Source organism: Salvelinus alpinus, chromosome 20 (assembly GCF_045679555.1).
Source record: "Salvelinus alpinus chromosome 20, SLU_Salpinus.1, whole genome shotgun sequence".
Lineage (NCBI taxonomy): Eukaryota > Metazoa > Chordata > Actinopteri > Salmoniformes > Salmonidae > Salvelinus > Salvelinus alpinus.
In genome coordinates this window covers 44,348,034-44,370,011 of record NC_092105.1, presented here as the reverse complement: position 1 = coordinate 44,370,011, position 21,978 = coordinate 44,348,034, and the positions used below count along the sequence as shown (strand labels likewise).

The 21,978-nt window shown below is 43.3% G+C and overlaps 1 protein-coding gene across 7 annotated transcripts in view; it reads left to right on the top strand.

Moving 5' to 3' along the window:
* Nucleotides 1-14,576: 14,576 nt before the first annotated feature.
* The window catches only part of LOC139546975 (glutaminase kidney isoform, mitochondrial-like), a 60,361-nt gene continuing 52,959 nt past the window's right edge, over nucleotides 14,577-21,978 (top strand). For 3 of the 7 annotated variants that reach the window (XM_071355975.1, XM_071355974.1, XM_071355980.1), the window contains exon 1: nucleotides 14,579-15,033. In XM_071355975.1, coding sequence (XP_071212076.1) covers nucleotides 14,714-15,033 — 320 coding nt within the window. In that variant the 5' untranslated portion in view covers nucleotides 14,579-14,713. Of the gene's footprint in view, nucleotides 15,034-21,978 lie in introns of all 7 variants that reach the window. The other 4 variants (XM_071355979.1, XM_071355978.1, XM_071355977.1 and 1 more) reach the window with 2 other exon arrangements.

Genomic DNA, 21,978 nt, shown 5'->3' with positions numbered 1-21,978 from the left:
GCCTGTCAGACCAGGGCTCTTGACATGCTTTCAACCCGATTACCATCCAGTGTCTGAAAGAAAATTACTGAGGAGTATGTCCAAACTTCTGTTGTAGTATTAGTATGCAATGTCACGCCCTGGCCTTAGTATTCTTTGTTTTCTGTATAATTTTAGTTAGGTCAGGGTGTGACATGGGGGATGTTTGTGTGTGTTTGTCTCGTCTTGGGTGGTTGTATTGTCTAGGTTTTTTTTGTAGAGTTCATGGGATTGTGTTCAGTGTAGGTGTTTAGGAAAGTCTATGGTTGCCTAGATTGGTTCTCAATTAGAGACAGCTGTCTATCGTTGTCTCTGATTGGGAGCCATATTTAAGGCAGCCATAGGCATTAGGTAGGTTGTGGGTAATTGTCAATGTTTGACGTTAGTAGCTTGTGGCTGCACTTTCGTTTGGAGAGTCTTTGTTGTTTTTGTTTAGTTTGTATTAGTGTTCGTTTCATCTTCTCAAATAAATAGATGTATCTATATCACGCTGCGCCTTGGTCCACTCTTTCACCTAAAGACGATCGTGACATGCAATGTCATGTGAAGGATTTTTTAAAATGTTATGTGTGTTGGTGTGCTTTCTTGTGGTAAAAGAAATTATGCAATGGAGACAGTTAAGAGTTGGCAGAATGGACCCTGTAAGTCCCTTAATCTCTAAAATTAAGCCTTTATTTGATAAAATATTGAATTTGGCCTTTACTACTATAGCCCATAGAAAAGCATTGAATAATACATTAATCAATGGCAAAAAAGACAGTCCAAATATAAATCATAAGGTATAAGGTTTTGAAGTGTCTGTCCTATATCTAGGAGATACTGTATATATATTTAACCCCTTTTTGTTGGCACAAAACTACCTCCATACGTCCATTCATACAGTATGTATGGTTTCCTTCAGATGAATCCCGTGACACTTGTGGGGGTCGTTAGTTTGTAGGCCAAACCGTTTCGGACACTACAGATGTCTTCATGAGATCCCCGATTTTCAGGACGTCTCCTGGTCTGACAAAGAGCGCTGTAGCTCTGCCTGTAACGGTCCTGACCTGTTTTATGTTGTTTTTGTATGTGTTTAGGTCAGGGCATGTGTTTTGGGTGGGCAGTCTATGTTATCTGTTTCTATGTTGGTTGTGGTTGCCTGGTATGGCTCTTAATTAGAGGCAGGTGTTTTGCGTTCTCCTCTAATTAAGAGTCATATTTAGGTAGGGTGTTCTCACTGTTTGTTTGTGGGTGATTGTCTCCTGTGTCGTTGAATGTATGTACCATACGGGACTGTTTGGCTGTTCGTTTATTTTGATGTCGTCTGTTTCCTGTCCGTGAGTTTACGTTTAGTTATGTAAGTTTATGTTCAGGTTTCGTCAACGTCGTTTTCTTGTTTTGTATATTTGAAAGTGTTTTGTTTCGTGTTGCCATCGTCGTTAATAATAAAAAGATGGCTTACTTCCCGAATGCTGCATTTTGGTCTGATGATCCTTCTCTCCTCTCCTCGTCCGAGGATGAGGAGAGAGACAGCCCTTACAGAATCACCCACCACGCTAAGACCAAGCGGCAAGGGAATGCTCAACAGAGCAACAAGGACTCCTGGACTTGGGAGGAGATCCTGGATGGTAGAGGACCTTGGGCTCAGCCAGGGGAATATCGCCGTCCCAAGGAGGAGTTGGAAGCAGCGAAGGCTGAGAGGCGCTGGTATGAGGAGGCAGCGCGTCGACGCGGTTGGGAGCCCGTGAGTCAGACCCAAAAATTTCTTGGGGGGGGGCACACGAGGAGTGTGGCAAAGCCGGGTAGGATACCCGAGCCAACTCCCCGTGCTTACCGTGGAGGTAGAAGGCGTCGTACTGGTAAGACACAGTGTTATGCGGTAAAGCGCACGGTGTCCCCAGTACGCGTGCTTAGCCCAGTGCGGGCTATTCCACCTTGCCGCACTGGGAGGGCTAAGTTGGGCATCGAGCTGGATGTCATGAAGCCGGCCCAACGTATCTGGCCTCCAGTACGTCTCCTCGGGCCGGCATACATGGCACCAGCCTTACGAGTGGTGTCCCCGGTTTGCCAGTATAGCCCAGTGCGGGCTATTCCACCTCGCCGCACTGGTAGGGCTACGGGCACCATTCAACCTGGTAAGGTTGGGCAGGCTCGGTGCTCAAGAGCACGTGTCCTCCTTCACGGTCCGGTAGACCCGGTGCCACCTCCATGTACCAGTCCTCCGGTGGCAGCCCCCCGTACCAGGCTGTCTCTCCGGGTTCTCTCTCCAGCTGTTTCCTCCTCTCCAGCGCAGCCAGTGCCTAGACCACGCACCAGGCTGTCTCTCCTTCTCCTCCCTACAGAGCCGTCCTGCCATGACCAGCCAGAGCTGTCCTGCCATGATCAGCCAGAGCTGTCCTGCCATGATCAGCCAGAGCCGTCCTGCCATGACCAGCCAGAGCCGTCCTGCCATGACCAGCCAGAGCCGTCCTGCCATGACCAGCCAGAGCCGTCCTGCCATGACCAGCCAGAGCCGTCCTGCCATGACCAGCCAGAGCCGTCCTGCCATGACCAGCCAGAGCCGTCCTGCTATGACCTGCCAGAGCCGTCCTGCTATGACCTGCCAGAGCCGTCCTGCTATGACCTGCCAGAGCCGTCCAGCCGGGACCTGCCAGAGCCGTCCAGCCGGGACCTGCCAGAGCCGTCCAGCCGGGACCTGCCAGAGCCGTCCAGCCGGGACCTGCCAGAGTCCCTCAGCCGGGACCTGCCAGAGTCCCTCAGCCGGGACCTGCCAGAGTCCCTCAGCCGGGACCTGCCAGAGTCCCTCAGCCGGGACCTGCCAGAGTCCCTCAGCCGGGACCTGCCAGAGTCCCTCAGCCGGGATCTGCCAGAGTCCCTCAGCCGGGACCTGCCCCTTGTCCCAGTACTGCCCTTGTCCCGGTGCTACTCCTTGCCCGGTGCTGCCCTTATCCCGGTGCTGCCCCTTGTCCCGGTGCTGCCCCTTATCCCGGTGCTGGTCCTTATCCCGGTGCTGCCCCTTGTCCCGGTGCTGCCCCTTGTCCCGGTGCTGCCCCTTGTCCCGGTGCTGCCCCTTGTCCCGGTGCTGCCCCTTCTCCCGGTGCTGGCCGTTCATTTAGGGGATGTTAGTTTTAGGGTGGTCATTGGGAGGGGAAGACAGAAGCGGGGAGTGACTATGGTGGTGTGGGGACAGCGTCCAGAGCCGGAGCCACCACCGTGGTCAACTGCCCACCCAGACCCTCCCCTGGACTTTGTGCTGGTGCGCCCGGCGTTCGCACCTTGAGGGGGGGGTTCTGTAACGGTCCTGACCTGTTTTATGTTGTTTTTGTATGTGTTTAGGTCAGGGCATGTGTTTTGGGTGGGCAGTCTATGTTATCTGTTTCTATGTTGGTTGTGGTTGCCTGGTATGGCTCTTAATTAGAGGCAGGTGTTTTGCGTTCTCCTCTAATTAAGAGTCATATTTAGGTAGGGTGTTCTCACTGTTTGTTTGTGGGTGATTGTCTCCTGTGTCGTTGAATGTATGTACCATACGGGACTGTTTGGCTGTTCGTTTATTTTGATGTCGTCTGTTTCCTGTCCGTGAGTTTACGTTTAGTTATGTAAGTTTATGTTCAGGTTTCGTCAACGTCGTTTTCTTGTTTTGTATATTTGAAAGTGTTTTGTTTCGTGTTGCCATCGTCGTTAATAATAAAAAGATGGCTTACTTCCCGAATGCTGCATTTTGGTCTGATGATCCTTCTCTCCTCTCCTCGTCCGAGGATGAGGAGAGAGACAGCCCTTACACTGCCACTTTCCACCACAGATGCGGAAGGCCGACATAGGCGAATGAGGTGGATTGAGACGCAGCCCATGGAAAAACAGTTATCTAGCTTTAACTGATGGAATAATATATATATACACTGTATTTTTTTACTTTTACCCCTTTTTCTCCCCAATTTCGTGGTGTCCAATTGGTAGTTACAGTCTTGTCAATATACTCTTAAAACTGCAATATGTAACTTTTTGTGCAACCTGACCAAATCCACATAGAAATGTGTGTAATAGATCTGTCACTCATTGAAAGCAAGTCTAAGAAGTGGTAGATATGTTCTATGTGCGCTATTTCTATGCTTCCCGTTGATAAGTTTTGATTTTCTGTGTTTTCATTTTGGTTTTGTACACCAGCTCAAACAGCTCAATATATAATATTTTTGGTTAAGGAAAATATATTTCACAGCGGTTTAGATGGTACAATGACTCCCTCCACTCTACTTGCTTGTTTTGTCACAGAAACTGAAATTAGGCAAACTATTACAATCTTAGCAACCTGGAAATTACAGAGTGATTTTCTGCATAGTGCCTCTTCAAGGATGAGTATCTCTTTGAGGAGCTTGGTTGCAGAGTAATCTACCTACATTGATTCTGTCCCACATGTGATAAAGGCACTGCTTGCAGAAATGTGCATGGAGATTGTACGGTTTATATCCGAGGCCATCCTGGAGGTCATAATCCCTGCAATTTTATATTTTGTATGGATATCTCCAGTATCCGTTAAGTCTCTGAAAGGAGATCATATAGCACAAGCATGAAGGTCTGCAAAAGGGGCAGCTGTCACGTCTACTCCCCCTCTCCCTCTCCGGCGCTCGTCGTCGCGAGTTTATTCATTATTACGCACACCTGCCACCATCGGTACACGTACCTGCGCTTCATGAGACTCACCTGGACTCTATCACCTTCCTGATTACCTCCACTATATCTGTCACTACCTTTGGTTCTTTCCCCAGGCGTTATTGACTCTGTGTTTCATGTCTGTACGCTACTCTTGTTTTGGGCTATGTGCCGATATTTATTAAATTCACTCCCTGTTACTTGCTTCCTATTTCTTAGTGTACACGTTACAGCAGCGGCAAGTCCATCTCAAGGTCTCTTATGCCCACATTAAGCTCCTCTCCTAATGGGTATGTTCAATAGTTATGTAACCTAATGGGAACTATGTTTCACCTAACTATTCAGATGCCAATTTTGTGAAAATGTTTTATCTGTATTGCATTTTTCTCATAATGACCAATATTATTGAATGATGTATTAATGTGACTAGTGTCTATTGAAGATGTCATGCTGTATTTGTATTCTCAAAGGTTTCAGAAAGTGTTGCCAAGGACTCTGGGAGATGAGTGTTCAGTAAATCATCTGAGTCACTCAGTGACTTTTTGGGGGATCACTGAGGACAGTTTCCTCAGTAGTGTTGAGGATTCATTCAAAGTCACTGAATAATGTCCTTGGCATCCAAAGAGAAGGCCAGGTAGACACTCAACTCTATCCCGGGTTATTGTTGACGTGTCAAAGGTGAACGCCATAATCTCTGTGGCCATCATTTTTGCCAGTGGTGGTTTCTCCAGCACCAAGGTGGTTGAGGAGATGGTGTCTTGTCTTCTTGACCTTTCAGATGCTCACTAATGAACAGTGCATGGAGCAGAGTGTTGTTTTCAGAGAGGATGATGTTAAAGTGGATATTACATATTTAACATGTCATGACAGCCCTCAGTGACACTTTGATCTGCAGCGATAAGGAGGAAAATGATCCCGAGAAGAGGGAACTGCTTTGTGGTGGTGCTGACAATATGAAGATCTTAGCATCTCGTAAAAGTTTTGAGATGATAAAACAGAGTGCAACCTCAATATCAAAGGTGCCAAATCTAGCATTCGTCTGTCAACAAAGTATGGACACTACTCACTGAGGAATTTCAGACCAAGGCCAATGAAACAATCAAGGAGACTGTCAAAAGATTCAGGGGTTGTACATGTTCTGGCTCTGTCATCTAGTCCAACTCCTAGTATAGGAGAGATTGGCAACCTTATGGAAAGTGGGTCTGCTGTAATTGACCTTGAGGCCTCTGAGTTGGTAAGTGTCCATTTTGGTGTCACGTTCTGAACATAGTTCTTTTGTATTTTCTTTGTTTTAGTGTGGTCAGGGCGTGAGTGGTTATTATCTATGTTTTCTGTTTCTATGTGGGGTTTCTCGTTTGGCCTGATATGGTTCTCAATCAGAGGCAGGTGTTAGTCATTGTCTCTGATTGGGAACCATATTTAGGTAGCCTGTGTTCTATTGTGTTTTGTGGGTGGTTGTCTTCAGTCTTTGTGTGTCTGCACCAGATAGAACTGTTTCGGTTTTCACTTTTGTTGTTTTGTAATTGTAGTGTTCAGTTTTTTGATTATTATTAAATTAAGATGAAGACTAACCACAGTTGGAAACAAAAGGTTATCTTACCCAGTCCATCAGAACATCCTGCTCTCCAGCACAGAGTGAGCAGATATTTATTGAAAACCATCAAAGATCTGGTCAAGCACTAATGGTTGTAACGAACGCATGAAGAAACCACTTGATCATTTCATAACCCCCAGCGTGTCCTCATCCATGAATGAACAAAAAGGACAACGTGAGCTCAACCTCCCTCGGCTCTCAAAGTATTTACAAGACCAAGTTCTCCTTGACACCACAAAAGAGCTAAAGCCAGGTTCTGCTTTTGTATAATAGAGGTGACGGAGGAATACTCATCTTCTGTTGAAGGGAGTGATTCTGAAGTGTCTCTGGAGGCCATTATTTTTCTGGATGACACATCTGACTTGAATGATTTCACCAGTTCTTGTTCCCCCTTACCATTACCATCTTAGTAGTTTGACAGTGAGCAATGTCCCTCTGAACTCCTTCGCTTGGTCTGCAGGACAGCACAGCCAACAGCTCAGTCTGTGAATCTACTCAGTCTTCCAATTATAAATATTAAGAAACTGCCCGGCCTGTGGTTCCAGACAAAGGCTATAATGGCAGTAAGTGAAGACCTGAGATCTGTCAACCACTCTACAAAAAGCTTACTGGGAGACTCTGAAGCTTCTAAATTACTGGACATATTTGTGACAGATGTGGTGACTACTGTCAGTCATGTGCCTGCAGGACCTGAACAATCTCAGAATTTCAAAAGTGAGCACCCTTTCTGCTGCTCATATTATATATCATAGATTTTGAGAAATGCTGAGGCGGTTTCTCACTCCCTGCCAACAGTCTGTAAAGATGATGAGACTCCCAAATAGGCTCCCAGTGAGTTTAGATTCTCAGGTGTCTTGTAGCAGTGACTCTCTGGAAACCAGACCTTCAAACCTGCCCCAAGGAGCTCATTAGTCAGATCCTCACTCTGTATCCGCTGAGGAATCCATGGAGGAATGTCTAAAAGGCGATACTACGCTTTTGGATGACGTTGTTTCTCGGATTCACGTCCTTGCTGCATCCAGATCATATTCACCTTTTGATGGTTGCGCTGTCAATACACAGGCCTCTTTTTATGGTGAGATCAACAATAATGAAGGGAAAGTATCCACAGCCTTTGACAAACTCTTCACTGAGGCGTTTCGAACTAAAGCTTCATGTGGTGGGTGGGATCCTTCAATCAGGGTTGATTGACATTCTAAATATGAGCCTTCATGGTAGAAGTGCAGGGATTTGTGCAGAGTCCAATAATAATGGTGATGCTATAGATGTCAATCTTTCAAAAGACCTGTAACGCCATCTTCATCCACCTCTTCACACCAGTTCTGCAGCCTCCAACATTGTCATAACCCTTGCTAAAGACCTTGCGCTTCACCCAGATGACGAAATTGTCTGTTGTAGTGTCTGGCCAGTTAGAGACCCCTGTCAGCTTCAAGCCTTCCTGTCAATGTTCACAACAGGGCCAATGTGAGAGGAAAGAAAATTTGGCCAGGCACTGTTAACCTTTTCAACTGTGTTCACCAAGGTCAATTAATTTATTTTCCCATTAACAACTGTTCCTCCTAGACAATGTGTCTGAGGCCCCCAAACATGCTGAATCTGTATGCAGAACTCCTACACAACTAAGTGGCAGTGAATATGAAGGCAGCCAGACCAGCATGGCAACTCATTCCAAACCCTTAATAGGTCAGACTCTAATGGCAATCCAGAGGAGAGTGTCCAAGTCAGAGGTAGGTCTATTGACTTGTTCCATCGTGGGCTCCATGTTGGAGGATGTTGACATGGTGAGTACAGACAGTAAGCATGACCTGGGGACACATCACACGTCATCCACAAAGACCTCCCTGTCCATCCCCTCTGCCAAAGCCAGAGGTTCCCAGAAGGATTTTATGAATTCTCGGCCAGGCACTACAGTCACCAGCCTGTTGAAAGTTATTGTCCTATCATTAGCAGTTCTGCCAGCTCCATTATATCCTCATAGGTTTACTGTGACACAGAGAGCTTGTTCACCGATATAATGGTCAATCAGGTCATGGATACCTGGTCTGTAGCGTCTGATTCATCAGAGGAATTAGCAGAGTTGATGAACAGAATCAATGGGTCTTCCCCAACTGATGCTGGAACACCTGACTCGAAGTCAGGCTCACATGACCACTAGGCGTTGGTCTAGTGACAAATCATTGCCTAGGCCCTCTCTGTCTGGCAGTAGCAGACCCAATTGTGGAACTTTGGATATTGATGTTTTAGGAGAAGTGGAATCCAAGATTGATGACAAAGCTGTGGAGATGTCTAGTCTCTGTGCAGCCATGGAGTCTGCCACAAATATGACTTCAAGCAACCGAGACAATGCCTATGATACATCTTCCCCAAATCTGCCATTTGACGCCACAAGCAATGACTACACCTCTTTGATCCTTTTACTGATTGTTAGATTGTTGTCAAAGATTAGTCCGGTCACATTACTGGAATCCTTTGACATTGGTGAAACATCAAGAGTTCTAACAAATAGGATTCTGTCAGTTCTGTGGCACCCCAGGCCTTGAACCAACTCAAGCCTACCCCCAGAATCTCTGGAAAATCAAAGTTTTTCAAGACTGTCTCCAAAGGGCTTCTTCAAGAATTTGGGTCAGAAGATGCTCCAGATTGCAATGCAATGAAGTCAACGGATTCTGCATTATGACGCCCAGGTCAAGTCATTAACTAGGGAACTACTAACCAAATGCAATGAGGCTAGCTCTTCACCTCCCTCCATGACTCTGTTGTCCTGAGACAATGCACTTGGCATTTAGGTAGGTCATTCTAGGCCTCCAACGACTGGTGAAAAGGGAGCAAGATCCAACTTTCTCTGTGGACTCTACCCAAAGGTACATGAGTCATAAAAATATATAGATAGTATGATGGTAAACACTAGTGGTATGCTTTTTGTGTGCGATTTCTCCCACTGTACAAATTACTGAAAGCTGGGTAACAAACAAAGGTTTGGCCCAGCAACCTTTTGGTTACTGGCCCAATGCTCTAACCACTAGGCTACCTGCCGCCCCATGTGCCAAATACAACCGGTGTAGACCTTACCGTGAAATGCTTACTTACAAGCCCTTAATCAACAATGCAGTAAACACATTTTTCTTAAAAAGGGCAACAATAATGAGGCTATATACATTAGTTGAGGTAATATGTACATGTAGGTAGGGGTAAAGTGACTATGCATATAATAAAGAGTGAGTAGCAGCAGGGTTGAAGGGAGGGGGGGTCAATGTAAATATTCCGAGTAGCCATTTGATTAGCTGTTCAGCAGTCTTATGGCTTGGGAGTGGAAGCTGTTAAGAAGCCTTTTGTTTGGACCTAGACTTGGCGCTCTGGTACCGCTTGCCGTGCGGTAGCAGAGACTAGAGGTCGACCGATTATGATTTTTCAATGCCGATACCGATACCGATTATTGGAAGACAAAAAAAGCCGATGCCGATTTTAATTTACTTTTTTTTTTTTTTTTTGTAAATATATATATATATATATATATCATACACACACACACACACACACATTTTTGTAATAATGACAATTGCAACAATACTGAATGAACAATGAACACTTTTATTTTAACTTAATATAATACATAAATACACACACACGCACACAGCTCTGAAGTGACAATGATACTGAAGAGTCTGCTTCGGAGACAAATACTCTCAACTGTTTGAATAAAAATAGAGTTTAAGTTACCTGTGATGAATGTTGAAAACAAAAACCTTAATTTCTATATGCAGGAAATCCTATTTTAATAATGGGCATGGTAAGAATTGACAACCAAAGTGCGAGTCATAATTCCCATGACACCTAGCAAAATCTGAAAAGCGGTTCCTTCATTTATTGCATAGGATTCACTTAAAATAAGGTCTGTGTTTCGTGTAGGCTTACATCACCGTGCCAATTTTATAACTGTGTAGATATCCATAGGACAAGGTAATTCTGATCAATATTGGCTAAATATAAGCAAAGATTTAAAAAAAATGTAGAGTGGATTTATGAAAATATGTTGACAAACGTTACCTTATCCTAGTGAGATTTACACGGGTATCAAAACGTTGAGGCGGTTTAAGCCTGCACGAAACACAGACCTTATTTGAAGTAGATCAAGACATTCTCTATGGAAGACATGAACGGTGAAATAACGAAGGAACCCCTTTCAAATTCAGCCGCAAATTATTACAGGAATTATAACGCGTCAACTATTTCTCTCTAAACCATATACCTTGGACTAATCCGGAAACTATCACCTCGAAAACAAAACGTTTTTTCCGTTCCGTATTTTATCTAACGGGTGGCATCCATGAGTCTAAATATTCCTGTTACATTGCACAACCTTCAATGTTGTCATAATTACGTAAAATTCTGGCAAATTAGTTCGCAAAAGCCAGGCGGCCCAAACTGTTGCATATACCCTGACTCTGCATGCAATGAACGCAAGAGAAATGACACAATTTCACCTGGTTAATATTGCCTGCTAACCTGGATTTCTATTAGCTAAATATGCAGGTTTAAAAATATATACTTGTGTATTGATTTTAAGAAAGGCATTGATGTTTATGGTTAAGTACACATTGGAGCAATGACAGTCATTGATTGATTGTTTTTTTATAAGATAAGTTTAATGCTAGCTAGCAACTTACCTTAGCTTACTGCATTCGCCAACAGGCAGGCTCCTCGTGGAGTGCAATGTAATCAGGTGTTAGAGCATTGGACTAGTTAACTGTAAGGTTGCAAGATTGGATCCCCCGAGCTGACAAGGTTAAAAATCTATCGTTCTGCCTCGTTGAAAATAAGAATGTGTTCTTAACTGACTTGCCTAGTTAAATAAAGATTAAATAAAGGTGTAAAAAAAAAATACAAAAAATAAATCGGCAAATCGGTGCCCAAAAATACCGATATCCGATTGTTATGAAAACTTGAAATCGTCCCCGATTAATCGGCCATTACGATTAATCGGTCGACCTCTAGCAGAGAGAACAGTCTATGACTAGGGTGGCTGGAGTCTTTGGCAATTTTTAGGGCCTTGCTCAGACACTGCCTGATATAGAGGTCCTGGATGACAGGAAGCTTGGCCCCAGTGATGTACTGGGCCGTACGCACTACCCTCTGTAGTGCCTTGTGGTCGGAGGCCGAGCAGTTGCCATACCAGCCGGTGATGCAACCAGTCAGGATGCTCTCAATGGTGCAGTTGTAGAACCTTTTGAGGATCTGAGGACCCATGCCAAATCTTTTCAGTCTCCTGAGGGGGAATAGGTGTGATCGTACCCTCTTCACTACTGTCTTGGTGTGTTTGGACCATGATAGTTTGTTGGTGATGTGATGACCAAGGAACTTGAAGCTCTAACCCTGGTCCACTACAGCTCCATTGAGAATGGGGGTGTGCTCAGCCCTCCTTTTCCTGTAGTCCACGATCATCTCCTTTGTCTTGATCACGTTGAGGGAGCGGTTGTCCCGTCACCACACTGCCAGGTCTCTGACCTCCTCCCTATAGGTTGTCTCATCGTTGTCTGTGATCAGGCCTACCACCGTTGTCGTCTGCAAACTTAATGATGGTGGTGGAGTCGTGCTTGGCCACACAGTCATGGGTGAACAGGGAGTACAGGAGGCCTCTTTATTTCTCACACAGCACTTTAACAGTGAGCCAACAAGACTGTATTGTACATTCTTAAGATGTTTTGGTGCTGACAGAGTATTGTCCAATTTAAAATGTCAGGATGGGAACTGACACTATTTGACTAACTGAGGGGGAGAGTGTAGTAGTTACATTTTGTAGTGGTAGTATAGTGGTAGTATAGTGGTAGTATAGTATAGTTGCTACAAAAACCATTGTGGCATTATATTTATTTAAATACTTAAGTCCATTAAGAACAAATTCTTATTTACAATGACGGCCTACCAAAAGGCCTCCTGGGATTAAAAATAAATATAGGACAAAACACATCACGACAAGACAAGACAACACTACATGAAGAGAGACCTAAGAACATAGCAAGGCAGCAACACATGACCACACAGCATGGTAGCAACACAACATGGTAGCAGCACAAAACATGGTACAAATATTATTTGGCACAGACAACAGCACAAAGGGCAAGACGGTAGATACAACAATACAGCACATAAAGCAGCCACAACTGTCAGTAAGAGTGTCCATGATTGAGTCTTTGAATGAAGAGATTTAAAAACATTTGCAGCTCATTCCAATCGCTAGCTGCAGCGAACTGAAAAGAGGAGCGACCCAGGGATGTGTGTGCTTTGGCGACCTTTAACAGAATGTGACTGGCAGAATGGGTATTGTATGTGGAGGGTGAGGACTGCAGTAGATATCTCAGATATGGGGGAGTGAGGCCTAAGAGCGTCTTATGAATAAGCATCAACCAGTGGGTCTTGCGATGGGTATACAGAGATGACCAGTTTATAGAGTGCAGTGATGTGTCCTATAAGGAGCATTGGTGTCAAATCTGATGGCCGAATGGTAAAGAACACCTAGCCCCTCGAGAGCACCCTTACCTGCCGATTTATAAATTACATTGCCGTAATCTAGCATGGGTAGGATGGTCATCTGAATCAGGGTTATAACAGTGTGCTTATAGATATATGCACATTTCCCTGTGAGATGGCAGTGCAAGACCATTACAATATCTACATTTAAAGTAATTGCAGTACCTATTCTAAAAGAGAGGGGGCACCCTTTTGTCTCTAATCACATACATACCAGTTAGGGGCACCCTCGGAAAGAATTTAATGGCGAAGGAGTGAGATATTTCGAGAAAAGGAACGGATGTGACGCATGCCTCAGATCTCTGTAACCGCAGAAGCAAAAGAGCTCATGGTGTCAGTGTGAGAGTACTCTTTCAAAAGGAAACCCCATTACATTGTCTCCCTTACTCTCTCCATTGACAGAAATGGGTTAGTTGATCTTAGGTTTTACAAATATACACCCTTATGGTGGTGAATAATGGTTCATGCAGTGTTCCAGCCCACATAGTATGAGACTCTAACCCAGTGATGAGTTGGCACTGTGAGAACTTAACTCCAACACTCACTTTCACTATATCACCTGATCAACTGATAGTAGCTAGACAGGAAGTGCACTTTATTGCACACTGAAGAGAGAGACAGAATGAGTGAGAAAGGTGTGTGGTGGTGGGAGAGAATACAGTAACACCTTTTTTGAAAGTAAAGTGCTTCTCCTTCTTGCCATCCTTCCCCTTTTCTCTTCTACAGCCATCGGTGATAAGAGGCGTTGCCCTAAAACGGTCTGCAATCCAATTTCCTAATTTGGGCACCTCATCTGCATGTAGTGTTTTCCAGTGGCGCTGCCTGGCCATCACAGCAAGAGGCAAAGCTATATAATACATCAGCAGGAATGTGATCCAGTGGGAATGATCCAGCCAATGTCACGTAATTGAGAGAATGTGTGATGTATAGGATGGTCATCAAGGTCATACTGTTCATTATTCAGTCAAGTTTTGTCACGTGCACAAGTACAGTGAAATGCCAGTCAACCTTTCCTTCTATGAGAGGGCTGACTGAACAATATAGAAGCCTCTTCTCTGTTTCTCACACAGCACTTTAACAGTGAGCCAACAAGACTGTACAATAAATTCCTAAGATATTTTGGTGCTGACAGAGTATTGTCCAATTTAAAATGTCAATCTAAGTATACCACATTCCAAGTTTGAGTATGGGAACTGACACTGTATTTGTCCAGCTGGGGGAGAGAGAGCCTGCATCAATCTCTCTCCCAGCAGACAAAGGTTTGTTGTCACAACTCATTAATTTAATTAGAATGATTTGCTACTGCGCCATGTCTGAATGATAATAGCTGAGCTTTTATGTTTTACTCCTGAGCGTAGGCTTACATTATTAAGCTATCATAATAGATAATGTACATTTGTTTCCATTCATCATCTATGTTTTATTGAAAGTCTTTCAAGATATTCATAGATTAAGTTCAAATTAAAAGAGCAACTAAAGCTACGCTAGACCTAGCTACTGTAACAGTTTCTATACAAACTGAATGACCGCCACATGGGACGTAATTCTTGTTTTGAACAGTGTTTTATGAATTGTGTGATTAAAGTTTCACATACATTCTGGAAAATAAATCGGTATTCGGCACGCACAATAACTTTCATCAATGCCCTTCAATAATTGAAATATTCCCCGCCACTAGAGAACCGCAAGTCGTCAGAGGAAATGATGCAGGACAAAATTATGATAGAAACCAAGACCAGCCAATCAGCCATAAAGACACTTCCACCAATAGGATATTTTGGGGGCGTAAGATAAGGGATTTTATTCATTTTACAACGCCAGTACGTTACAGTGCTAGTCATTGCCCACGCTGAATGTTAACGAACGTGGTACAGTGACTTTGCCCATCTTTCAATTTCGGGTTTTAGGATTTTTCAGGCAGAAATTCTCCACAACTTGCTCGAAAGGATTGAAATGTTACAGTTTAGGTTTTCGGCAGTGCTGAAGGAGTTGTTTCAATCCAACCTAAAGCGCCCTTTGACATGTATTACAAGAAATAAAACGTCGTTACCAATCCACTACTGCTCCAGCAACGCCTCTCTTGATGTCCAAGTCAGCTTCAAATTGAAGCTTCTCCATGCTGGTGTCCACCGCCCTTTGCTTTGCGCCGCACCTGGGACCCGGACCTACTGCACGAAGACCGAAGGTGCTGCTATACCTGTGACCGAAAGTGCTATACCGGTGACCGACCAGGAGAAGAAAGATGAGACTGCCACAGAAGCAGCGACGGAGAAGTAAGTTGAAGGCATTTGGGTGGGCTCCACATTATCCACAAATTGTAGAATTTGTCATAGTCTAAACTAGCCTATGAATATTTGCCTGTAGCCTGCTATTTTTTAGAACAAGGCGCGCCTATTAGTGGTTTTCTATTCCATTTGATTACAAAGCGTAGGCTAATTATACCATTAGCTAGCCAGTCACGTTCCTGGGCTAAGCCACTCTAATCAAATAACGTTACATTATTGGTCGCATACAAATATTTTGCCGATGTTTTTGCGGGTGTAACTAAATGCTTGTAAAAAAAAAAGTATTTTATTAAAGGGTCCGCCATAGTAGTACGGTGTCCCTGGAGCAAATAAGGGTTAAGTGCATTGCTCAAGGGTATATCGACAGATTTATTTTCACCTTGTATGTTCAACTATTCGAATCAGCGACCTTTTGGTTACTGGTCCAATGTTATAACCGCTAGGCTACCTGCCGCCATACTGTCCTTATAAACATGTAATACACTTTGGTGGTAAAATAACCAAACGTTCTCGAACGTGTATCCACTTGTTCTGTTCTTACAGTGTAGCGTGCTTACCTTGATAAGGCCTCTGTAAGCGCGCGCACGTTTGTTTCCCTCGTGGAAGTGTACATTTGTTTTTGTATTTTTTTAAATATATATATATTTTTACCTTTTATTTAATTAGGCAAGTCAGTTAAGAACAAATTCTTATTTACAATGACGGCCTACCAAACGGCAAAAGGCCTCCTGCGGGGATGGGGGCTGGGATTAAAAATAAAAACACATGAAATAAAAATATAGGACAAAACACACATCACAAAAAGAGAGACAACACTACATAAAGAGAGACCCAAGACTACAAGCTACATAGCTGTTATCAAATGGCTCCAGTCCAAGATTGGCGTTGACTTTGTGAACATGGCACTTTAGGAATGTCAATTGTCATTCCCTTTCCATAAACACAGCCCATAGAAAGAAAAAGTTGTTTATCTTACTGCCAAAACAGCTAAATTGTGTTTTTCCGTGACACCTGATTGCAAACAAGTGACATGATAAGCAAGGCCTACTCCTGATAAAGGTACATTTGAAATCTGAAGCTTTCAAAAAGAGTGGAAATACAGATACTTCGACATGTAGAATGGGAGTCATAGCGGAAAGTGGCTTTCGAGTATTAGCCGACAGACTTAGCTCATCTTAGGAGATGCCTCCCCCATGGATCCCTATGCAACGCCTTTTCCAGCATGACTCACTACTAAAGAATGCGTTGTAGGCTACCGCAACACTGGCGTCAATCTGCTGTTCTTCTCTACACTATACTTTTCACCTAATACTTAACCTTTTTAAATGACTCACCAACAACTTGTGAAACAACAGTTGCTTATATGAAAGATTACTTGGCACCATAGTTTATCTATAGCCAAAGAGGAAGTGTAACGTACTTATCTCGAAGTAGACACTCCATTTGAAGTTTCGATTGGGGGGAGAGGGCACACGGTGTTCTTGACTGACCGTTTGTATAGTGGTTATAAATAAGTTAATGCCTAATCTTAAGAAAAAATGTTTTTTCTTAATGCCTGTAAGCCAGTGTGTGTGATGCGTTTAATCAGTGGCCTCATTTCTTCTTGTGTGTTGAGAGGGCAGACACACAAGATGTGTGTTTGATAAGCATGTTGGTGGTGGGCTGGGATGGGCTGCTGGTGGCGTAAGAACAGTATAAACGCCTGATCTATTGAGTGCCAGTGTCAGGTGACACACACACACTTGCATAGCAGTGTTGTAAATATGGGCATTGCCTGGCCTAAATACAGACACACACACACACACACACACACACACACACACACACACACACACGCCTACTGTTGCTGCTGCTGTAACACAGTGAGAGGATGTTCCCATTGAGGGGTCTGGTCCACCTCAGGCCGGGAACCCTACCCGTGGCCTAGGTCATGTTACCAAGCTCATCCCCAGGAAATCAATGCACACAGTCCTCGTTTAGTTAGACTATGGACTGCATAGAGGCCCAGGGGAGAGAGAGAGTGAGTGGTGTGTGTTGTTAAAAGTGGGATGTATGTTTTCATGGTATTACTACTAGCGGCGGGGGGGGGGGTCATGAGGGATATGATGTGAGAAAGGTATGACGTTAGTGCTATGTGGATGTTTTATAGTGAACTTATATGAGCATGCTCCTCACTGCTCCAACTGTTCACAGCTGCAGTACATAGAGCAAGCTTCACGTGTACAGTTGGGTCCTACGGAGGTGACCTCATGAGACAAGGATGTTGTTGAAATCTGGAAAGAAAAGGAGGAACTAAAGCAAATGCCGTGCTACGACTTATACAATAAAGAGGGTGCAGTCAAGAAGTTAGTGACTGTTTGTTGCACACAGTCAAGTAGCACGTTACAGTGCTTGAATTGTTTTACACATGTCAATTAAGGTAACTGTTTGGCATTAGTCATATAGGCTAGTCTAGTTACTTTGTTGTTACTCTATTGGAATCTCATTGGTATTGAATTAAACTGTGGTATATGGCAAACGTAAGTTTTCTCTCTGGGGTTGAACATGTCCCAAGAACCCACCTATGAGTAGCTCGCCAAGCAATTTTGAAAGTAAATGCATTTTTTTTCATGTGTTCCATCGCAAACTGTCAAACATTAAGCTCCTGGCTACTAGGCAGGTAGCCTAGTGGTTAGAGTGTTGGGCCAGTAACCGAAAGGTTGCTAGATCAAATCCCGGAGCTGATAAGGTAAAAATCTGTCATTTTGCCCCTGAACAAGACAGTTAACCCACTGTTCCTAGGCCGTTAATATAAATAAGAATTTGTTCTTAACTGACTTGTCTAGTTAAATAAAATAAATATTAAATCAAAGCCACATTGACATTATTCCACTTCTGGTTAGCCACTATTGGCTTAAAAAGCCAAACTTGACACAATATCTGGCAATTCATTTCTTGAAGTATTGCCTGTCTATCTGTTTGGTGCACACATCTGTCTATTACTCCGGATGTAGCCAGTTAACGACTGTAATGATAACCGTCTTGTAGACAGACAAACACTTTACCCCAAAATCTTCTCAATTAAATGTTAACTGCAAAGTAGGCTTACCTGACAGGAATATATAGATTATTTGTATCAATTGGGTGGCCATTGTTTTGCTAACTCTGCCATGACAAGTGCTGCAAAGCAGCAGGCCTAAATGCAAAAACTTCGCTAGACCAACACATTCCTCTCTTGCTTAAAGGATCGGACCCTTTTTTTCCAAACAATAGCATGATATTCTTTCTCTGTAATAGCTACTGTACATTGGACAGTGCAGTTAGATTAACAAGAATGTAAGCTTTCTGCCCATATCAGATATGTCTATGTCCTGGGAAATGTTCTTGTTACTTACAACCTCATGCTAATCACATTAGCCTACGTTAGCTCAACCGTCCCGGAAGGGGACACCGATCCTGTAGAGGTTATGAATGCACAATTAAAGGGGACTTAAACTACCACAGATTTTTTTTGTTTTTTTTTAGACCTCAAAGTTGGTCTTCTGATGTGATTTAAGCATTGACATGATGCAGAACATCAGTTTTTGTTGTTTATATTGAGAGTATATTGAGAGTAAATAATAAAATGGCAGGAAAAATAAAACAAAGAACTGCTGATTTTATGGGGCCCCCTTAGAGTTGTTTATTAACCATTATGTTACCAGGTATATTGACAGAAAATGCATATCTTGTACCCTAAGGACCAGAGTGTCACGATCGTCTTGCGGTGAGAGATTGGACCAAGGCGCAGCGTGTGAAAAATACATATTCTTTTATTAGAAGAGAGAAAAACACAAAACGAACACTATACACAAACTAACAAAATAACAAACAGACGACCGTGAAGCTATATAGAAAAATAGTGCTGACACAAACACTACACATAGACAATTACCCACAAATGCATGATGTCTATGGCTGCCTTAAATATGGCTCCCAATCAGAGACAAATGAAAGACATCTGTCTCTGATTGAGAACCACTCAGGCAACCATAGACATACCTAGAAACATTCACTCAACACAAACTCATACACTAAACCCAACACCCCCTTTACCATATAACCACCCAAAACGACAAAACACAAACATTCCCCATGTCACACCCTGACCTAACTAAAATAATAAAGAAAACAAAGAATACTAAGGCCAGGGCGTGACACAGAGGAAGAGTTTCAGGGTAGAGGAGAAGAATGTGCTTATTTTTTAGCTTGTGACATATCACTTTATTTTTTTTTAAGTAGCTCTCATGCTAGAAAAGGTTGGAGACCCCTGAACTAGGGCCATAAAAATACTGTAACTGTTACAAATATAACATCGGTTCAGACCTCAGACTAACAATTTTTCGAGCTCTACCCCCAAAAGGATCTGCAATATGAGCTCTGTTGATGGGGTTGAGTAGCTGGTTTGCGGTGCATGATACTGAAGTTGCAGAGTTTTGTCTCTGTCACTCTGAAAGAGAAAATGGGAAAGTGGGATACCTAGTCAGTTGTACAAAGGAATGCCTTCAACTGAAGTGTGTCTTCCGCATTTAACCCAACCCCTCTGAATCAGGAGTGCAATGAGTCAGTGATGCAATGAGTCAGTGATGCTCACTAGTCCTTTTAAAGGGGGATTGCTTGCTCCACAGACAGACATCTCTCTCACAGCCTCAACATGTGCGTCACATGTGGCTTACAAGGACAGTACTTCATTTTCTATTGAAGACAGAAAACCAAAGGCCTCAATGGTGGCATTTTACCCCAATGCCAACGCTTTATTAATTTTGATCATAGCCGCAGCAACTTCCTATAAATGTAGTTCATGGATTTGACTAAAATCCACTGCGTCACAGGCAATGCATGTAAATGCAGATTCACAAACTCCCTAGACTCGGAACATTGCATTTATGTAACAAAAATGGGTTACTAAGATGCGAAAGAAAGAGCAGATGAGAAGAGTTTGTGTGGTGCATGTTGCAGGCGGATGGGGTGATTAGCTGCAGCAACAGCAGCATTTGGGTAAAGATGGCGCGCAGATCTCATGTTAGGATTTAGCTCATAGAAGGCAAGACTAGACACTTGGCAGGTTAAACTATTTTGTACAGTACAGTGGCTTGGCAAAGTATTCACCCCCTTGGCATTTTTCCTATTTTGTTGCCTTACAACCTGGAATTAAAATAGATTTTTGGGGGGTTTGTATCATTTGATTTACACAACATGCCTACCACTTTAAAGATGCAAAATATTTCTCATTTTGAAAAAGACAAGAAATAAGACAAAAAAAATGAAAACGTGAGCGTGCATGGTTATTCACCCCCCCAAAGTCCGTAAAGCCCAGCTCTGTGGAGTGTACGGCTTAAAGTGGTCCTATGGACAGATACTCCAATCTCCGCTGTGGAGCTTTGCAGCACCTTCAGGGTTTTATTTGGTCTCTTTGTTGCCTCTGATTTAATGTCCTCCTTGCCAGGTCCGTGAGTTTTGGTGGACGGCCCTCTCTTGGCAGGTTTGTTGTGGTGCCATATTCTTTCCATTTTTTAAATAATGGATTTAATGGTGCTTCGTGGGATGTTCAAAGTTTCGGATATTTTTTATAACCCAACCCGACTTCTCTACAACTTTGTTCCTGACCTGTTTGGAGAGCTCCTTGGTCTTCGTGGTGCCCCTTGTTTAGTGACTCTGGTGCCTTTCAGAACAGGTGTGTGTGTATATATACTGAGATCATGTGACAGATCATGTGACACTTAGATTGCACACAAGTGGACTTCATTTAACTAATCATGTGACTTCTGAAGGTGATTGGTTGCACCAGATCTTATTTAGGGGCTTCATAGCAAAGGGGGTGAATACATATGCACGTACCACTTTTCCGTTTTGAAATTTTTTGAAACAAGTTATTTTTTTCACTTCACCAATTTGGACTATTTTGTGTATGTCCATTACATGAATCCAAATAAAAATCGATTTAAATTACAGGTTGTACTGCAACAAAATAGGAAAAACGCCAAGGAGGGTAAATACTTTTGCAAGGCACTGTACATTCGGGAAGTATTCAGACCCCTTCCCTTTTTAGACATTTTGTTACGTTACAGCCTTATTTTAAAATGGATTAAATAAAAGCAACACTTGTTGGTTACAATTTGCTATGCTTATCTAATGGTTTCATTCTCCTATCAGTGTAATGGCGATTTTTTATGAGCAGACAAACAGCCAACATTTGTATTTCTCCCAGTACTGTTTGTAGCACCAGAAAGGTCAGTGTAATTTCTCCTTATCAGCCTGGCTAAGTATTTGTCCACTACTGAGCATTGATACAGGATAAGAGCCTTGGAGCAGAATGGCAGTCTTACTGGGGCTATCTGCACTATGTACACTTATGTGGAATACACATTTGTGTAGGTTCATAATTTGCCGTATACACTCTTGTGCTATACAAACTTGTGCCGTACCCACACACTTATGTCATATCTGTGCAGTATACACACTTGTGCAGTATACATACTTGTAGAGGATACACTTATGCCGGCATATACACGCTAGCTGGGTGAGTAGTTTAGGTCACTAACTTCCCGGGGGCTCAAATAAGTCAACCTGAACATTGGTGGAACATGCCTAAGTAAGTTTTAAATAGAGGAACCTGGATGAGGTTTGTTCTATGTGCTCTCTCAAAGAGATCCACAAAAACTACTCGGAATGACTGGGCCTACAGGAGATTCTTCAGACTATTGAATCAAGTCGAGTAATCCTCTTCAGCAGTGAACATTTTTTTGTTCCAAAAATGTACTCTGGTGTAGATTGCTTGACTGAGCTGTACGGTTCTGTGTGGTGCCGTGTGAAGGGCATTAGCGTAGTATCAGTTCTCCCAGGATGCTGTAGACTAGCCGGGTCGGGGGGGTGGTTTGACTGGTGGCCTGCTGATCTTTCGCCTAATGAGAGGAG